General features: G+C 42.6%; 1 protein-coding gene and 2 long non-coding RNA genes across 17 annotated transcripts in view; 1 reads left to right on the forward strand and 2 right to left on the reverse strand.

The window, feature by feature from the left end:
• The window catches only part of LOC110498797 (conserved oligomeric Golgi complex subunit 7), a 35364-nt gene extending 26271 nt beyond the window's left edge, over positions 1-9093 (reverse strand). For 2 of the 15 annotated variants that reach the window (XM_090212006.1, XM_090212002.1), the window contains exons 1-4: positions 8724-9007; positions 8384-8604; positions 1432-1518; positions 902-1050 (exon numbers count right to left, since the gene is read on the reverse strand). In XM_090212006.1, coding sequence (XP_090068132.1) covers positions 902-1024 — 123 coding nt within the window. In that variant the 5' untranslated portion in view covers positions 1025-1050; positions 1432-1518; positions 8384-8604; positions 8724-9007. Of the gene's footprint in view, positions 1-901; positions 1051-1431; positions 1519-8383; positions 8605-8723 lie in introns of all 15 variants that reach the window. The other 13 variants (XM_090211999.1, XM_090212004.1, XM_090211998.1 and 10 more) reach the window with 9 other exon arrangements.
• LOC149973606 (uncharacterized) overlaps positions 1-20233 on the forward strand; it is a 299180-nt gene that overhangs the window by 15472 nt on the left and 263475 nt on the right. The gene's annotated exons all lie outside the window — the stretch shown is intronic.
• On the reverse strand, positions 10255-12188 carry LOC118942001 (uncharacterized). The gene is made up of 2 exons (XR_016489269.1): positions 11417-12188; positions 10255-11282 (listed from the first exon to the last, which is right to left on the reverse strand). It is a non-coding gene; the product is annotated as an uncharacterized LOC118942001 (long non-coding RNA).

The following is a 20233-nucleotide window of genomic DNA, read 5'->3' on the forward strand; positions in this document are numbered from 1 at the left end:
AGCCATTCTGTTGTTGAGTTACTTCTGTCATTTGGGTCATTGTCCTGTTGCATCAGCCAAATGATGTTGTAATTCAATTGGCAGACAGCCTTACATTCTCCCGCAAAATATCTTGATAAACTTGGGAATGAATTTTCCCGTCGACGATAGCAAGCTGTCCAGGCCCTGAGGCAGCAAAGCATCCCTAAACCATGATGCTCCCTCCACCATAGTTTACAGTGGGATTTTATTTTATACCTTTATTTAACTAGGCAATTCACTTAAGAACAAATTCTTATTTTCAATGACGGCCTGGGAACAGTGGGTTAACTGCCTTGTTCAGGGGCAGAACGACAGATTGTCAGCTCGAGGATTCGATCTTGCAACCATCCGGTTACTAGTCCAACACTCTAACCACTAGGCTACCGGGATGAAGTTGATGTTGGTGTGCTGTGCCTTTTTTTCCCTCCACACAGAGTTGCGTTGTGTGTTCCTTCCAAACTCCACAACTTTAGGTTCATCTGTCCACAGAATATTTTGCCAGTAGCGCTGTGGAACCTCCAGGTGCTCCTTTGTTTGGACAACAGTGGCTTCTTCCATGGTGTCCTCCCATGAACACCATTCTTGTTCAGTGTTTTAAGTATTGCAGATTCGAGATGTTAGCATCTTCCAGAGATTTCTGTAAGTCTTTAGCTGACATTCTAGGATTCTTCTTAACGAGCCCGTACGGGAGTTGTAGCAATGAGACAAGATAGTAGCTACTACAACAATTGGATACCACGAAATTGGGGAGAAAAAGGGGTAAAATTCAAAAAATAAAAATAAAAAAATTTAAAAAAAATGAAGATCAGATCAAATTTCACTCCAGGCAATTCCAAAGGGTTCACATATTTTTTCTTGCCACTGTAAATAACCTCTGTACCTGCATGGACTGTACAGTGTCCTGCTCAAACTTCCTAATGTCCTCCTTGACCAGGACCATCTGCTCCTTCAGGAACGACGCCTCCTGCTTCAGAGCCTCCACATCCCGCAGCACTCTGGGCATGTTCTGCAGGGCCTGGTTACTGCTATCTGAAATAGAATTCAAAAACTGAATTAATATGGTGCCACGGACTGGGCCCTTGTCAACTGTTTCTGTTGTGTCCGTAAATAGTCAGAGAAGCTGGCGACATGGCATTGGTACCACAACACAACTGCCAGTGCCAACTCAGATGGAAGAGGTAGATCTGCTCTGACTGAGATACAGGAATTACATTTAATTCATTAGGAATATGTATCCTAGGACTCTTGGTTCTTCCAGTTCAGTTAATTGAACCTGGACTACTTTACTTCCTTTGTGGAAAAGGCAGTAATATTATAACACGAAACACAAGAAATAGAGTATGTCTAGGCAGGGCCAACACGTTTTGGTTATATCTAGTATGTCATCAAAATAAATCAATCAGTTTTTACCTGATGAAGTACAATACCATTGGAAATGAATGTTGAAAGTTCCATTTCAATTCCTACAGCTTAAGTTGAAAATGATGTCGCTGCTTCCTGTTGACAAGACACCGTCATAGTTTTAAAATGTCCAAATCAATATGTAAAAACAGTTTGTGATATTGAAAACCTAAAAATAAAATGTACTATCTAGACATACACAACCGGTCAAAAGTCCTGTTCAAAAGAAGGCATCCCGGAGTCGCCTCTTCACTGTTGACGTTGAGACTGGTGTTTTGCAGGTATTTAATGAAGCTTGAAAATAAAATGAGAGCCGCACACTCTAGGAGCTCAGATGCAAACATTTAATTACCAACGTTTCGACAGGCAAGCTGTCTTCATCAGGGTATAATCACAAACACTGTGGGATGACTCGTTTATATAGTGTCAAAAGACACAGGTGTCTGTAATCATGGCCAAGAGTGGCCTGATATCATTGGTTAATTATCAAATATTAAAATGTCATACAAAGTACAGCATACAAACAACACATGGATAGCATACGATCATATATTAATTTGACTACACAAGCTTACAAACAATTACAATGGCAAAGTCACAATAATCACAAGAATGGCTTCAGATCAAAGTCTACGTTGAGACCGAAGGGAGCAAGGGTCTTTAAGTTAAAGATCCAGGCAGCCTCATTTTAAAAATAAATTATCAAGGTCACCCCCTCTCCTAGGGAGGGTGACATGTTCGATGCCAATATAACGCAGAGACGAAATCGAGTGACCTCCAAGAAGTGGGCCGCAACTGGATAAGTAAAGTTTTTACACCTAATGGTGCTACGGTGCTCTGAGATACGTACTTTTAATTCACGCTTTGTTTTACCTACATCATTTTTACCACAAGGACAAGTTATAAGATAAATAACTGCCTTAGTGGAGCACGTAATAACACCTTTTATTGGGATCGATTTCCCTGTTTGTGGGTGTTTGAAGGATCTACATTTATAAGTGCCATTGCATTGAGCACAGCCATTACACTTCCATCCACTAGGGGCGCAAATAGACGTTGTGCAGGGATATCTTGGGGTGGTAAATCAGTGTACCAATTGGTCTCTGAGATTTCTGCCCCGCGAGAATACGACCAAGGGAAGGTCCGAAAACACATTACCGAGACGATCATCGGATTTTAGGATGTGCCAATGTTTGTGAACAATTCCCTTAATTTGTTCAGAGCACTTTAAATAGCGGGTAGTTAGAACACAAGAATGCGTCTTTTTACGAGACTGACCTTGAAAAAGGTCATGTCTCGTTTTGTTTTGAATTTTCTCAATGGCAATATTAATCTGATCACTCTTGTAGCCCCTCTCCTTGAACTTTCTTTGCGTCTCAGCCATATTTCTGTTGAAATCTGACTGTTTTTTGCAAATTCTTTTGATTCGACAGAATTGGCTGTAGGGCAAACTATTTTTCAAGGGAAGCGGGTGACAACTATCAGCCCTCAACAAACTGTTACGATCAGTAGGCTTCCTGTAAAGATCAGTGTATAGAACATTATCTTCACACAAGATCAGAAGATCAAGAAAACTGATTTGACGTGTATCAGATTGCATACTAAATCTCAGATGCTCAGAACAGGAGTTAAGAAAAGCATGGAACGCCTGGAGCTGTTTTGCATCACCCCTCCATAGAACACAAATATCATCAATATACCGTTTCCACATAATGATGTGAGGCAAGAAAACATTTTTGAGAGGTTTGAAAATAGACTGTTTCTCCATGTAACCCACATACAAATTAGCATAGTTAGGAGCCATGGGGGATCCCATAGCAGTACCCTTCGTCTGAATAAAGAAATCATTTAGAAACATGAAGTAGTTCTGTGTGAGTACTATTTCAGCCAATGTTATAATGCAGCACTGGATGGTAGTTCATTAGGGTCACGTTGCAGAAGAAAATGTTCCACAGCTTCAATACCGCCCTCGTGTGGAATATTAGTGTATAACGACTCAACATCAAAAGTAACTAACAAGGTATTCTCAGGGAGAGGATCAAGAGATTCAATGATAGAGATCATACTGCTGGTGTCCTTTACAAAGGAGGGGAGCTGTTCTGGGATCATACTGCTGGTGTCCTTTACAAAGGAGGGGAGCTGTTCTGCGAGTGGTCTAATAAAAAAGTCAACAAAAGTAGATAGAGGGGCTGTTACTGCATCAAAGCCCGCTACAATAGGGTTGTGTAATTTCGGCAAAGTGTAGAAAGTGGCAATTTTAAGGTGTTGACTAGCCAAAAAATGATGTTCTTTTTGGTTATCTGACCAGAACTTAAATACCCATCTAGGAAAGATAGTAGCTTCAATGCCATACAACCCTCCTTCCGTGGCCTCCAACTGCTCTTAAACGCTAGTAAAACCAAATGCATGCTTTTCAACCGTTCGCTGCCTGCACCCGCACGCCCGACTAGCATCACCACCCTGGATGGTTCCGACCTAGAATATGTGGACATCTAGAAGTACCTAGGTGTCTGGCTAGACTGTAAACTCTCCTTCCAGACTCATATCAAACATCTCCAATCTAAAATCAAATCTAGAGTCGGCTTTCTATTCCGCAACAAAGCCTCCTTCACCCACGCCGCCAAACTTACCCTAGTAAAACTGACTATCCTACCGATCCTCGACTTCGGCGATGTCATCTACAAAATAGTGGATGCAGTTTATCACAGTGCCATCCGTTTTGTTACTAAAGCACCTTATACCACCCACCACTGCGACCTGTATGCTCTAGTCGGCTGGCCCTCGCTACATATTCGTCGCCAGACCCACTGGCTCCAGGTCATCTACAAGTCCATGCTAGGTAAAGCTCTGCCTTATGTCAGTTCACTGGTCACGATGGCAACACCCACCCGTAGCACGCGCTCCAGCAGGTGTCTCACACTGATCATCCCTAAAGCAAACACCTCATTTGGCCACCTTTCGTTCCAGTTCTCTGCTGCCTGTGACTGGAACGAATTGCAAAAATCGCTGAAGTTGGAGACTTATCTCCCTCACCAATTTCAAACATCTGCTATCTGAGCAGCTAACCGATCGCTGCAGCTGTACATAGTCTATCGGTAAATAGCCCACCCAATTTTACCTACCTCATCCCCATACTGTTTTTATTTATTTACTTTACTTTTGCACACCAATATCTCTACATGTACATGACCATCTGATCATTAATCACTCCAGTGTTAATCTGCAAAATTGTAATTATTCGCCTACCTCCTCATGCCTTTTGCACACAATGTATATAGACTTTTTTTTCTACTGTGTTATTGACTTGTTAATTGTTTACTCCATGTGTAACTCTGTTGTCTGTTCACACTGCTATGCTTTATCTTGGCCAGGTCGCAGTTGCAAATGAGAACTTGTTCTCAACTAGCCTACCTGGTTAAATAAAGGTGAAATAAATTTTAAAAATCTGAAATTGGGAAGCGGGGTTACTTCTGACTATTGAATGAAGCTGCCAGTTGAGGACTTGTTGTGAGGCGTCGGTTTCTCAAACTAGACATTAATGTACTTGTCCTCTTGTTCAGCTGTGCACCGGGGCCTCCCACTCCTCTTTCTATTCTGGTTAGGGCCAGTTTGCGCTGTTCTCTCAAGGGAGTAGTACACAGCGTTGTACGAGATCTTCAGTTTCCTGACCATTTCTCACATGGAATAGCCTTCATTTCTCAGAACAAGAACAGACCGACGAGGTTCAGAAGGAAGTTCTTTGTGTCTGGCCATTTTGAGACAGTAATCGGACCCACAAATGCTGATGCTCCAGATACTCAACTAGTCTAAAGGCGGCCAGTTTTATTGCTTCTTTAATCAGAACAAGTTTTCAGCTGTGCTAACATAATTGCAAATGGGTTTTCTAATGATCAATTAGCCTTTTAAAATTATAAACTTGAATTAGCTAACACAACGTGCCATTGGAATACAGGAGTGATGGTTGCTGATAATTGGTCTCTGTAGATATTCCATTTTTAAAAATCTGCTGTTTCCAACTACAATAGTTATTTACAACATTAACAATGTCTACACTGTATTTATGATCAATTGATGTTATTTTAAATGGACAAACATTTCTAAGCGACCCCAAACTTTTGAACGGTAGTGTACATGCGCAACAACAATTCATATTACTTTAATGGCAGCGCCTTTAACTGATCATGCACAAATGGCAATAAATCACACAATCGGTTGGGGGGACTGTTGAAACTACCACAACTCAAAAAACACATAGCAAGTGGAGATATTTTTACATCACTTGTTAGAGGACAACCTGCAGGACAGTCAGCTCCATTTTGGAATGTGAGAAAAACAAACCAGTCATTGATTGTCACATTGAAATCAATTGTGCGAGAGGGGGAGATCAGAGTGCACGTCCTGTTAAAACGAACACAGCTCAAAAACCACATGGAATCTGGGAGCAATGTAATGTAATGTAATGTAATGTAATGTAATGCACCACTGATTAGAGAACAATTTGTAGAAGACATGTTGAAGTGTTGCATTTTGATTTAAGTGGGTTGCTAACATAACGTAAGTGTAACGCAACACTTTTAGTGTTATATCACGCTGAAATCAATAGAACAGGGAGGTAAACGATTGAACAGTGCTACACCCAAAAGGCCACATGGAAGAACCTCTACATGGTTGGTTAGATGAATGGCAGATGTTGATTTCAGAAGGCTGCCACCATGGAAAAGGTAAGAAACCACTTTCAGTAAGTTATCCTCAACGAATCACGACCCGCCATAAGATATCAACAGTGACAACAGCTGGCTGCTATTTAAGTCATAGTTGACTGTCAAATCAGTTTATTGGTGTGGCCAGTGACTTTTTACAGAGAGACCATCCTGAATTATCCATGCCATTTCAGAAAGAAAATTATACCTGCGTTCTAAGTCCTGCGACCCGAGCGCGTATGACAAAAATCAAGAGTACAAAAGATATTGATCGGTTTTAAGCAACCGATTGTGTAATTTTGTTGACTTTTAAAACATCACCAATTTGAGGTAAAAACTACGTACAATTCTCCCCAATTTGATGTGGTGAAAACATCTGCTTGTGATGTTACCGAGTTACAGTTCATATAAGGAAATCAGTCAATTGAAATAAAATGAATTAGGCCCTAATCTATGGATGACTGGGAATACAGATACCTTAAAAAAAGGTAGGGGCGTGGATCAGAAAACCAGTCAGTATCAGGTGTGACCACCATTTGCCTCATGCAGCGCTACATATCTCCGTTGCATAGAGTTGATCAGGCTGTTGATTGTGGCCTGTGGAATGTTGTCCCACTCCTCTTCATTGGCTGTGTGAAGTTGCTGGATATTGGCGGGAACTGGAACACGCTGTTGTACACGTTGATCCAGTTCATCCCAAACAGGCTCAATGGGTGACAAGTCTGGTGAGTATGCAGGCCATGGAAGAACTGGGACATTATCAGCTTCCAGGAATTGTGTACAGATCCTTGTGACATGGGGCCGTGCATTATCATGCTGAAACATGAGGTGATGGCAGCAGATGAATGGCACAACAACGGGCCTCAGGATCGCGTCACGGTATCTCTGTGCATTCAAATTGCCATTGATAAAATGCAATCGTGCTCGTTGTTTGTAGCTTATGCCTGCCCATACCATAACCCAGGGATGTAAACAAATGTGTGCACAACATTTGAGAGAAATAAGATTTACATGTAGCTTTATTAATTTTGTTCAGTATACACAGGGCCGGTCCTGGCCGACATAGGAGAGACAAAAATTGCCGCCCCGGGCAAATTTAGAATGTCAGACCAAAAACGAATGTCCATGGATGTGGAAATTAAGACTGGTCCGGACTACATCAAACAACCAAAAAGGTGTCAGTACGTGCTTACTAAGATACAGCCTACAGTGTCAGACAAAATTACATTTTAGGAATGCCCATCTATGTGGTAGGCCTACCGTTTGTAAAACACCCCAAAAAAGGCAGGTCCAGACAGGACCAAAAAAAACACGTCAGCCCGTGCTTACTGAGATGTAGCCTACCATGTCTGCCTGCAATATAATTTTTTGAATGCCCATCCATGTGGTAGGCTCACTGTTTGTAAAGCAGGCCGTTGCATTGGCTTTATTAGTCCTGATTCCTGTGACTAATCAATGTGGCTTTTTAAGATCTGAATATCTGCTACCCAACTTTATCAGGAGTTATCCTGAGCCTATTTGCAATGTGTTTACACAGTGTGAAATGCAGAAGTATTCTCTTATTCGCTATGATCAGCTGGTAAAAAAAAATGATTGATACAAACTTGAAACTACTGATCATGACAATTAACCCACGGGATGAATCTCCTGGACAGCAGTTGTGAGTAGCCTGATTGTACATATTGTCCATTTTACTTGTTTATTAACATGTCAGCACATTTTTGATTTGACTGGACACCATTTAGGTTAGGCTATTCAATCTGATTAACCAACATGATGTAAAAAGTTTCCATCTCATTACATTCTATACAGTAAAGGCCACATACTCTTTCTACCACATGCTATATCAGCTACATGATTTATGTTAGATGTCTGTTTCCCTGCCTTTGGGCTCTAGTTATCACATGGCGGTATCAGCACTCACCAAAAATGTGCAAATGCCACTGGTTGAGAGAAATTGTCCTTGTTTTTGGGCACAATTTTGAGAGGTTGCATGTGTTGTTGGAGGTTCGCCTTGTTCAGTTTCTCTGCAGCCCTCATCAATCTGCTGCCATAGATGGCCGCCTAATCCTGCCTAATGAGCGGTCCAACCCAGAGTATATGTCCCGTCACGGTGTGAAACACTCTTTAACGAAAATGCATCGTTAACCTGCTACGAAAATCACTTCCGGTCGTAGCTGTATCGAAGTGGCATGAAAGGAGTATGTCCCATGTCACAGTTAACCCATAGGTTAAAGTTAGTTAAACAAATCTTTGGTTACCCTCGATTGCATTGTTGACTTCCTGGATGAACACCTGCAGTTTCATGACCAGCGTTGCCGCGTGCGCATCTGCCTTCCCAGGCGCATCCTTCTGCATCTTGAAGGCCCCGTTCACCCAGTCCTTCACATCGAAATCATCGTCCAGAAATTTGGAGAAGTCCATTTTGCTGTCCGAAAAACTTCAGATAGCTGGTGAATGCAGGTCAAGAGAACCCAACGCTCTGTGTGTGGATTAAAACAAATTGGACACTGACAGCTTCGATAACTACCAATAACATTAACTATATGGCTCATATATTTATCAAATACTAGCTACATGTATATTACAAGTAACACTCACCCTTTCACTTCTGAATCTGACATGCACATAGACTTCAAATGCAGGTTAACTTTAGCCAAGTCCGGGTGATGAAGATCTGCTTATTTTCATTTGAAACAATCTAATATCTCCCCATTACAGGTTTAGAAACGAATAGAAAATAAACAGCCCATGAGAATGAAATGACCATAATAACTAAATAGAGTTCGAGCAAAGCAACTGCCTCCTCCAGAGTTAATTTGAATGGACTAAAACATCCCAAAAAATAAATCCGAGTTTCAGTTTCGAACAGTAAATTCCGGTTTGAGCTCACTCGATGACCTTCCCCTAGAAGCAAATTAGGATAAATGGTTCCTATATCGCGTCCCCATTGCAATTATCTCTGCTCGACAATGTATCAAGATTATTTAAAATATTTTATTAAATATTAATTCAAAGCATCCATGAGGTTAACCTTCACCATCAATTATAACATGCGTAGATAAACAAAAAAAATAATGAGGATCGAATTTATTTGTGTTACACTCGAAGTCCCGTAAAAACCTTCGTGGTGGCCTTTTTTGAAGAGGTTAAAAAAGGCAGCCGCCATCCAACTAGACTGGAGTATAATTCCCTTATACTTTGCTCGATAAAAGGAAAATAAATGAACAAATACCCTACCATTTTACCCTAAATTCGTTAAAAACACACCACCCTACTCTAATATTTAAACCTGTCTTGTCCTACTTCAGGCCAAAAGCCTGAAAGGACGGGACACCATCACTCAAGACACCCTGTAACTCTTCTGATGTCAAATCTTGTACACCCAAATACTTATCTGCAGCTGCCACCACAACCTCTATTTTCTGCAACTTACGTTCCATCCTTGCAGATAACCATTGCAATGAATGGTAAAAGTCCAATATGACTGAAGCACATATCACTCGTTGGCCTATCCCTCTGTGCTGATACAGATCTACCACTCACACAAATCCTCTCAGGATCCCTCCACCGTGGCTGCCGTTTTTCGGGCTCTTAACCAATTGTGCTATTTAGTGTGTTTTTTCGCATTGTTTGTAATACATTTTTTACATAATGTTGATTCTACCGTCTCTTATGACCGAAAAGAGCTTCCCCGTCATTCACATTAAGAAAATAAGGAAATACAGGGGGCGGAGATCAGGGTGCCTTGTGAGAATTTGTTGGCGATTGGGTAACCTGCCTCTACCATCCGTTTTATTAGCCAACGTGCAATCACTGGACAATAAACTGGATGAGCTTTGTTCGAGACTATCCTGCAAACGGGACATAAAAAACAGTATTATTATGTTTCACCGAGTCTTGGCTGAACGACGACACTGATAATCTACAGTTAGCTGGGTTTACTGTGCATCGGCAGGATAGATCAGCTAAATCTGGTAAAACGAGGATTGGGGGTGTGTGTCTGTTTGCCAATAACAGCTGTTGCGCGATGTCTAAAATTAAGGTAGTCACGAGGTATTGCTCGTCCGAAGTAGAGTTCCTCATGATACGCTGTGGACCACACTATCTACCAAGTCCAAATATATCTATATTTTTTTGTGGAAGTCTATTTACTATCACAAACCGACACTGGCACCAAGACTGCGCTCAACCATAAGCAAACAAGAAAATGCTCATCCAGAAGTGGCGCTCCTAGAGGTCGGGGACTTTAATGCAGGCAAACTTAAATCCGTTTTACGTCATTTCTACCAGCATGTTAAATGTGCAACTTGAGACCACCTTTAATCCACACACAGAGATGCATACAAAGCTCTCCCTCACCATCCATTTGGCAAATCTGACAATAATTCTGTCCTCCTGATTTCTGCTTACAAGCAAAAATTAAAGCAGGAAGTACCAGTTACTCACTCAATACGGAAGTGGACAGACGGCACGGATCCCACGCTACAGGACTGTTTTGCTAGAACAGACTGGAATATGTTCCGGGATTAATCCAATGGCATTGAGGAGTATACCACCTCAGTCACCGGCTTCATCAATAAGTGCATCGGCGACGTTGTCTCCACAGAGACCATACGTACATATCCCAACCAGAAGCCAAGGATTACAGGCAACATCCGCATCGAGCTAAAGGCTGGAGCTGCAGCTTTCACGGAGCAGGACACTAATCAGTACTCATAAGAAATCTATGCCCTCAGATGAACCATCAAACAGGCAAAGCGTCAATACAGGAAGTTCTAAGGTTGAATCCTACTACACCGGGTCTGATGCTTGTCGGATGTGGCAGGGCTTGCAAACTATTATGGACTACAAAGGGAATCCCAGCCGCGAGCTGCTCGGTGACGTGAGCCTACCAGACGGGCTAAATGCCTTTTATGCTTGTTTCAAGACAAGCAGCACTGAAACATGAATGAGAGCTCCAGCTGTTCTGGACGACTGTGTGATCATGCGCTCCGTAGCCGATGGGAGCAAGACCATTAAACAGGTAAATAATCTCAAGGCTGCGGGGCCAGACGGATGACCAGGACGTAACTGGCTGAGGTAGGCTATGTGGCTTAACAGCATCTTTCACAAGAAAAACACATTGGTCTAATAGAAGAGTCTCGGGACAACCTGCTCCTGTAACGATGAAACAAACAGAAAATACTGTCAACATGAGACCTAAAATAGCCATGGATACGCACTTATAATAATAATCATCACAATAATGTTATTAGCCTATATGACTATTTCTTAAATACTAAGTTACTTACTTAATGGGAAAAGTTGTATTCCCCCTGGACACGATCTTGTGGATGGGTGAGCACGGTGGCGGTTCTAGCTTGTATGGCTCCCTGGGCGAACCCCACCTTCAGCGACCAGCCACCCCAAAAAAAGCACCATTCTGACATTTGGAACAACACAAATAAATAATCAATCATAACATTTAAAACTATATAAACATATACAAAAATAAGACTCATAAATATCAAAAAGAAGTAACAAAGACAAAGAAACAAATTGTAGTATACAAATAAAAAAGAGAATTTAATTATTACACTATTACCCGATTGCAAACAAAAAACACAAATAAATTGTATAAATCCTATACCACACAAATAGAATAACACACTTATAAAGAGGAGAACCTGATTATTACACTATTGCACTTCAAACAAGAAACACACAAACTAAAGTGCACAACCGCTCTGCCTACCTCAGACATCTGAGTGGGAGACCATCCCAAACAGTAGCCTGCCTAGCTCAAACTAGAATCAGGGTGCCCACTCCGACAAGGTTAATTGACCCACAGTCCCACGCGGTGACATGATAACATTGACGCAACGTGTAAATGAGCGATAGAAAACCGATCGTGCAAATGTCACCATTTGGAATATTTTTTAGATTTTTTTTTAATGGTTTGTCAGTTTTTTTGATTTTGTATGTTTATGTAAATATATATATTTTTTTATGTTTATGTAAATAATTTATTTATTTTATGTAATTTAAAAAAAAAATTGTTTGTTAAAAAATATATATGTTTATGTAAAATTTTGTATTTTTTATGTTCATGTAAATATTATTTTTTGTTTAAGTAAAAAAATATATATGTTTATGTAAATATTATAATTGTTTATGTTTATGTAATTATTTATATTTTTTCATGTTTATGTAAAAAAAAAAAACGTAAATTTTTTTTTGTAATTATATATTTTTTTTATGTAATTATCTTATTTTTTTATGTTTATGATGTTATTATTTTTATGTTTGCAAAAAAAATAAAAAAAATAATGTTTATGTAATTACTATTATTTTTTGTGTGGGCGCCTCATGTCGCCCCCGGCAAGATGCCGCACTGGTCGGCTGCCCATGCCCATATGCCTAAATCCGCCACTGGGTGAGAGGGATGGGATTTTGATGCACAGGCAGTCCTCGACTGACTTATGTGGAAGCCGGTTCCTGTTGTGAGTCTTCATTGCGTTCACAGAGGAGGACTCGCAGGTGTAAGTCGATCCAAACACTGTTAGCACATTGATTTTGCTCTGGAATTCATTCAGCTCAGTTTGAATTGCTGCCTCATCCAGCGAGGGTATCGTTTTCTTAGCAAGGGAGGAGAATTCCTCACCTGGGCGGACTGTGAAAGGATCACATACAAACACAATTATATCCTTGGGCATGCTGTAGTCTTCAAATCTGGTGTCCCTCAGCTGCTTGATGAAATCTTCAATCACCTCGGTGACAATGCTGCGGCCTGGTACCTCAGCCTGTCATTTTTTCAGTGTGCTGAAGTGCAGTAGCCTTCCAGAGGACAAGTACAAATCGAACAACTCAAGCTTCCTAGTAAAGCTTTTTCCACCATGTCCAAGACTGTTTTCCCTCTTCCTTGTAACTGCAGATTTAACTGCAGATTTGAGCCCTTCCAGAACAACCCTATGCACTCTTTAAATACCTCCGCGTCTGTGAAGGGCATGCTGTGTTTGGTTAGAACCCAGGACGCTTTTAGGGAGGTGACTTTCTGTTGTTGGGTCAGGCCTCGAAGGAGGATTCTGCTGCTGTGTTTGTAGCTTGTAGATAATGCTTCAATTTTCCCTGCGTCGGGCCTCGGAGGCCAGCATCCCGGAGTCGCCTCTTCACTGTTGACGTTGAGACTGGTGTTTTGCGGGTACTATTTAATGAATCTGCCAGTTGAGGACTTGTGAGGCGTCTGTTTCTCAAACTAGACACACTAATGTACTTGTCCTCTTGCTCAGTTGTGCACCGGGGCCTCCCACTCCTCTTTCTATTCTGGTTAGAGCCAGTTTGCGCTGTTCTCTGAAGGGAGTAGTACACAGCGTTGTACAAGATCTTCAGTTTCTTGGTAATTTCTGGTAATTTTAGAAGAAAGTTATTTGTGTCTGGCCATTTTGAGCCTGCAATCGAACCCACAAATGCTGATGCTCCAGATACTCAACTAGTCTGAGATTGCTTCTTTAATCAGGACAACAGTTTTAATCTGTGCTAACATAATTGCAAAAGGGTTTTCTAATGATAAATTAGCCTTTTAAAAATCTGCAGTTTCCAGCTACAATAGTCATTTAAAACATTAACAGTGTCTACACTGTATTTCTGATTAATTTTATGTTTTAATGTACAAAAAAATTGCTTTTCTTTCCAAAACAAGAACATTTCTAAGTGACACAAACTTTGAACGGTAGTGTATATTAAATTTTTTTAAATTCAATTTATTTAGTAAATATTTTTGTTACTCTATTTTCTTAACTGCATTGTTGTTTAAGGGCTTGTAGTAAGCATTTCATTGAAAGGTTGTATTTGGCGCATGTGACAAATACAATTTGATTTGTCCCGTCTTCCTCAACTTTCTTCACTGCCTCCGCATAGAACACCCTCTGCTCTACTCTAACCCTGGTAACCTCAACCTGCTTCTCTCATACTGGACATTTCTGACCCCTAAATGCTACATGTTCCTTTGTCTCATACCCTTCTGCACACTTCTGCACACCTAGGAACCTCCCTCCTACACACTGCTGCCACAAGCCCATAAGCTTTACACCTGTAACAACGCAATGTATTCGGCACATAAGCTCGTGTAGGATAACTGAAATATCCTAACATCACTTTATTGGGCAGAGACTCAACATCAAAACTCAAGTGAACAGACTGACCACCTCGGGTAACCTTCAGCGATTCCACAGCACTTAACTTCTTTTTCACCCACCCCAAAACCACAAATGGAACAGCCAAAAAGCACGTGTCCAATTTCACCAAAAATGTCACTCCTACCGTCACAGACTCATCTTTATCCTGACCATTGGTGCAAGCATCGGGCTCCGAGGACTTCACCACACCTGCCATCTCCGATAATTCGTCCTCACTCGCTTCCATTTCTCCTCCAGATCTCGATCCGAGGTACTCTGCTTACACTTTTTACTATTCTTCTTTAGTTTTTTCCACCCTTTTTACCCGACTCAAGCTTACCCTCGTCCTCCTCCGCCCTCTTCGACCTCTCTTTTCCCCTCCATTCCTCCTCCATATTCCATGTATATGTCTCCTTCTGAGAATGTTTTACTTCTCCTAACAATGTACATCTCGTTCTTGTCCTCTCAAGGGCCACCATTTTACGTCCTCCCGTTCTCCTCATGGGATGGTCATCCTCAACAATGTGGGACTGTCTCCACTGGGTGGCACTATATAGGTCCTTCATGGTGGCCAACTTGCAAAACATCTCAAGTATGGGTTGCCCAATATGGCGACCGCAGTATGGGTGAGTGGGTTTGTCAAATGAAGCAAATCAGCTAATTAGGATTTGAGGATTTTGCGTGGCTGATTGGGCTGCACCATGACGAGTAGATAAACCGACGACCAGTGCACCCTACTGGGTATCATGGTTGTGTCGCCGGCGGTAGCTACGTGGCAATTATTTTCTCTCACATGATTTTATTTCATGTAGAATAGCAGCCTACACAAGAAATAACTAATATTGATAACCATCTAGATGTCACCTTGACACATACATGTTGTCTACTGCTCAATGGGGAGGGCATTTCTACACGCCCACTCCTTTCCACTTGCCTACTACTTTCCTTTCTACACACCCACTCCTTTCCTTTTGACACACCTACTACTATCCTTTTGACACACCCACTTGCCCTTAGTCTGGTCGCCATAGTGGGATGCAGCTAACCCCTATTTCACAAATAGCGATATAGAATTCTACAAACAAGGTGACAGTAAACATGTGGTCCCCAACGAATGATGCAATTGGGCCAATTATTCAAATGTATGTTGCGTGGATTAATGAGAGAGAGAAAAACAACCAAGTATTTTTTCCCCTCACTGGAAATCTAAACTTAATAGCTCACAATGGACAGGAAGTCAGAACGGACTCCACTGCTTCATAGGGAGATGCAGTTACGTTTTACTATAGCACCCCCTTTGGGCCAATCAGTATAATTTTGTAAATATCTCATCTCCATGGCAAGATGTATCATTGACCCAAGTTTCATAAAAAATAGGGCAAGTGGTGTCTGAGATATTGCGCGCGACACACATACTTACGGAAACACAATCATAGTCCCCCTCCCCCCATTTCATCTTGGGAGAAAATAAATGTGATTATTCCTCTTTTTTTTATATAAAGAAAAATAAACGCATGCCAACGTTATTAATTGTCAACTGTATCAGTATGGAATGTATGGAGGATGAAAAAAAGGGAAAAGAGGAATCGCATGTTGATGGCTCCGACGCAAGACGCGTTTGGACTACAAATCATTCGATTACAAGTAGAAAACTAGCGGCGCAACAAACAGAGAAGCCTCTCTCCCAGACAAGCTAAAAAATCAACGCTGATCCCCCTACGAAGGCCCTCGCTGCTGTAGAGGACTCTGAGCTCTCATTCTCTGTGGCCGACGGGAGTAGGACCTTCAAGGGTGTGAACACTCGCTTGAAGGGGACTCGGTCCAGACTGCATCCCCGGCCGCATCCTCAGAGCAGACCAGCTGGCTGCAGTGTTCACAAATATATTCAACCTCTCCCTGTTCTAGTCTTTGGTCCCCACATGCTTCAAGTTGTCCACCATTGTCCTTGTACCCAAGTAAACTAAGGTAACCTGCCTATCGTCCTATAGCACTCAAATCTGGTATCATTCAGTGTTTAATAGTCACATGTACAGGGTTGCATGTGTGATTGCAGGGTATAGTGAAAAGTGTAGGCTTCGCGCTCCAACATGCAGGACTAAGTGAAATACAAAAATTAAAATGGTGTAGCTCTGGGTCCCTGATGATCTTCTTGGCCTTCCTGCGACACCTGGTGTCCTGTAGGGCAGGCAGTGTGCACCCAATGGTGCGTTCGGCTGCACATATCACCATCTGAAGAGCCTTGCGGTCAGCGGTGGTGGAGTTGCCATACCAGGCTGTGATGCAGTATCCTCTCGATGGTGCTCCTGTAGAACATTGCGAGGGCCCTTGGGGACGGGCCAAATTTCTCCAGGATCCTGAGGTTGAAGAGTCGCTGTTGTGCATTCTTCACTACGGTGTCTGTGTAGTTAGACCATTTCAGCTTCTCTGAGATGTGTAAGCCGAGGAATTTGAAGTTATTGACCATCTCCACGGCGGCCCCATTGATGAGGATGAGGGCGTGTCCAGCCTGGTTCCTCCTGAAGTCCACAATCGGCTCCTTTGTTTTGATAACGTTGAGGGAGAGGTTGTTTACCTGGCACCATGCCGTCAGAGTGCCAACCTCCTCCCTGTAGGCTGTCTCGTCATTGTTGGTGATCAGGCCTACTACTGTTGTGTCGTCAGCGAAATTGATGGAGTTGGAACTGTGAGAGGCCACGCAGTCGTAGGTATACAGGGACTACAGGAGGGGACTGAGGACGCACCCTTGTGGGGCCCCCGTGTTGAAGATCAGTTTCGAGGAGGTAATGTTGCCTACCTTCACCACATGGGGGCAGCCCATCAGGAAGTCCAGGACCCAGGGAGGAGTTTAGACCCAGGGCTGTGAGCATTATAATGAGCTTATAGGGCACTATGGTATTGAAGTCCGAGCTGTAGTCGATGAACAACTTCCTCACACATGCATTCCTTTTGTCCAGGTGGGTAAGGCCAGTGTGCAGTGCAATGGTGATTGCGTCATCCATGGATCTGTCAGGGCGGTAGGCGAATTGGAGAGGGTCAAGTGTGTCATGGAGGGAGGAGGTGATATGGTCTTTGACTAACCTCTTGAAGCACTTCATGATGATGGAAGTGAGTGCTATTGGTCAGTATTCAGTTCAGTTACTCTCCCTTTCATGTGCACAGGGATGATAGTAGACATCTTGAAGCTGGTGGGTTTAGAGGGCTGAGCTAGGGAGAGATTGAAAATGTCAGAGAACACAACAGCCAGCTGGTCTGCACATGCTCTGAGGGCACGGCTAGAGATGCCGTCTTAACACGTTTGAATGACTTACATACGTCCTCAGTGGAGACTGAGTGTGTAGCCCATGTTGTCATCGGGGGCTCTAATCGGCAGCTCAGGGTCATTGTGTTGTCTCCTCAGCAGCTCAGGGTCATTGTGCTCGAATCGTGAGAAAAAGGTGTTTAGCTAGTCCAGTAAGGTGACGTTGGTGACCGTGAGTTGGCTGGCTTTCTTTTTGTAATTTGTGATTGTTAGGCGCCACTGCCACATACGCCTTGTGTCCGACCCGCTGAATTGCTCTTCCACTGTGTCTCTATACTTGTGTTTCGCCATCTCGATCGATCTGCGTAAGTCATATTTCTTTTTAAAGTCAAATGCCTCTCAAAGATGCCCTCTGGTGGTCAAACTAGCATTAATAGCAACAATGGCTGACACTTAAATAACGTGCCATAGAATTCTGTGCCAGCCTGCAAGGTGTGCTGCAGTATGACAAAACTTTTACAGGAAGAACCACTGTAGGTTTGTGAACCTTTGAGAACAGGCAGACCCCAGTGTAGGCAACAATAACTCTGCCACGCTGGCCATCAACACGAGGGCCCCCCCCCCCGGAGTGCGTGCTCAGCCCCTCCGCTACTCCCTGTATACCCACAACTGCGTGGCCACACATGACTACAACTCCATAATTAAGTTTGCAGGCGGCACTACAGTGGTGGGCCTGATCATTGACGGCGACGAGACACCCAGAACATACGTTGCCCTTTGTGGTGGAGGTGGACGCCCCAGAAGTGGCCGTGGGGGCTGTCTTGTCATAACATCAAGGTAATCCACAAAAAGTACTACTCTACTCTAATAAACTGTCTCCTGTATGAAGGAACTATGACTTCGGCGACCGGGAGCTCCTGGCGTTGAAGTTGGCATAAGAGGAGTGGAGAGACTGGCCACGGATCTGTTTCTCATCCTCACCGACCATCAGAAACTTGAATACATTCGGACAGCTACGCGGCTGAACCAGAGCCAAGCAAGGTGGGCCCTTTTCTTTACAAGATTCAACTTCACCCTGTCTTTACCACCCAGGTTCAAAGAACATCATAACCAATCCTGTGTCCACAATTCGGGAGAGGTTCCTGTCCTGAGTGCGCCCATCATACTGCCCTCCCGAATCGTTGTTCCCAGGCTTTGGGAGATAAGATTTGGACATCCGGCAGGCTCTGGCGACCCACGCCTGCTACCTGTCCTCCGGAGTGCACCTATGTTCCCAAAGAGGTAAGGGATCGGCTATTGACATATCCCCTTGCTGCTGGACACACAGGTATCACCTGCACCACTCAATCCATCTCTGTTAAGTACTGGTGGCCCACTTTGGTGCAGGACATCGCCCGCTACATCAATTCCTGCTCTGTTTGTGCACAAATCAAATCTCCCCGGCATGCTCCAGCAGGTAAACACCTTCCCTTCCCAGTGCCTCAGAGGACTTGGTCCTATCTGCCCATAGATTTTGTTACTATTACCTGTGCTAATTTTGTTAGCATTCTGGTACTAGACATCCAATAGGCTTTTTTGTAATACAGTATACAATATAAATCTGGATAAACCCCAATCCTACCATCTATTTTTTACTTGACTCTCTTCATTGTTATTATTGATTATTGTACTGCATTGGTGAGGGAGCTAGGACATACGGGTAAGAATTTTGTTATTATTGATTATTGTACTGCATTGGTGAGGGAGCTAGCACATACAGGTAAGAATTTTGCTGGATCTTTTATACCTGCTGTAAACTGTGAATGTGACGAATACATTTCATGTTATTTATTTTTAATGTGCCGATAGTCTACACACCATTTCAAAATATTCACCTTTGTGAATGGGCCGGAGCTTATAGGTCCTTATAGGAAACTTGTTTCTCATGAGATGTCATGACTGTCGCTCAAACGGGACCGGATATGCTTGTTCAATGTTTGATGAGGGACTAAAAGTCTAATTTTCGGAAAATGTAATGGTCTGAGCGTATTGGTCCATTTGGGAAACTTGTTGCTCGTGAGGAGAAGCATACAGTTGAAGTTTACATTCACATTAGCCAAATACATTTAAACTCAGTTAACAATTCCTGACATTTAATTGTAGTAAAAATTCCTTGTCTTAGGTCAGTTAGGATCAAAACTTTATTTTAAGAATGTGCAATGTCAGAATAATAGTAGAGAGAATGATTTATTTCAGCTTATATTTATTTAATCACATTCCCAGTGAGTCAGAAGTTCACATGCACTCAATTAGTATTTGGTAGCATTGCCTTTAAATTGTTTAACTTGGGTCAAACATTTTGGGTAGCCTTCCACAAGCTTCCCACAATAAGTTGGGGGAATTTTGGCCCATTCCTCCTGACAGAGCTGGTGTAACTGAGTTAGGTTTGTGGGCCTCCTTGCTCACACACGCTTTTTCAGTTCTGCCCACAAAGTTTCTATGAGGTTGAGGTCAGGGCTTTGTGATGGCCACTCCAATACCTTGACTTTGTTGTCCGTAAGCCATTTTGTCACAACTTAGGAAGTATAATTGGGGTCATTGTCCATTTGGAAGACCGTTTTGCGACCAAGCTTTAACTTCCTGACTGAAGTCTTGAGATGTTGCTTCAATATATCCACATAATTTTCCTTGCCTCATGATGCCATCTATTTTGTGAAGTGCACCAGTCCGTCCTGCAG

Source organism: Oncorhynchus mykiss, chromosome 20 (genome assembly GCF_057628025.1).
Source record: "Oncorhynchus mykiss isolate SJ-2025 chromosome 20, ASM5762802v1, whole genome shotgun sequence".
Taxonomy (NCBI): domain Eukaryota; kingdom Metazoa; phylum Chordata; class Actinopteri; order Salmoniformes; family Salmonidae; genus Oncorhynchus; species Oncorhynchus mykiss.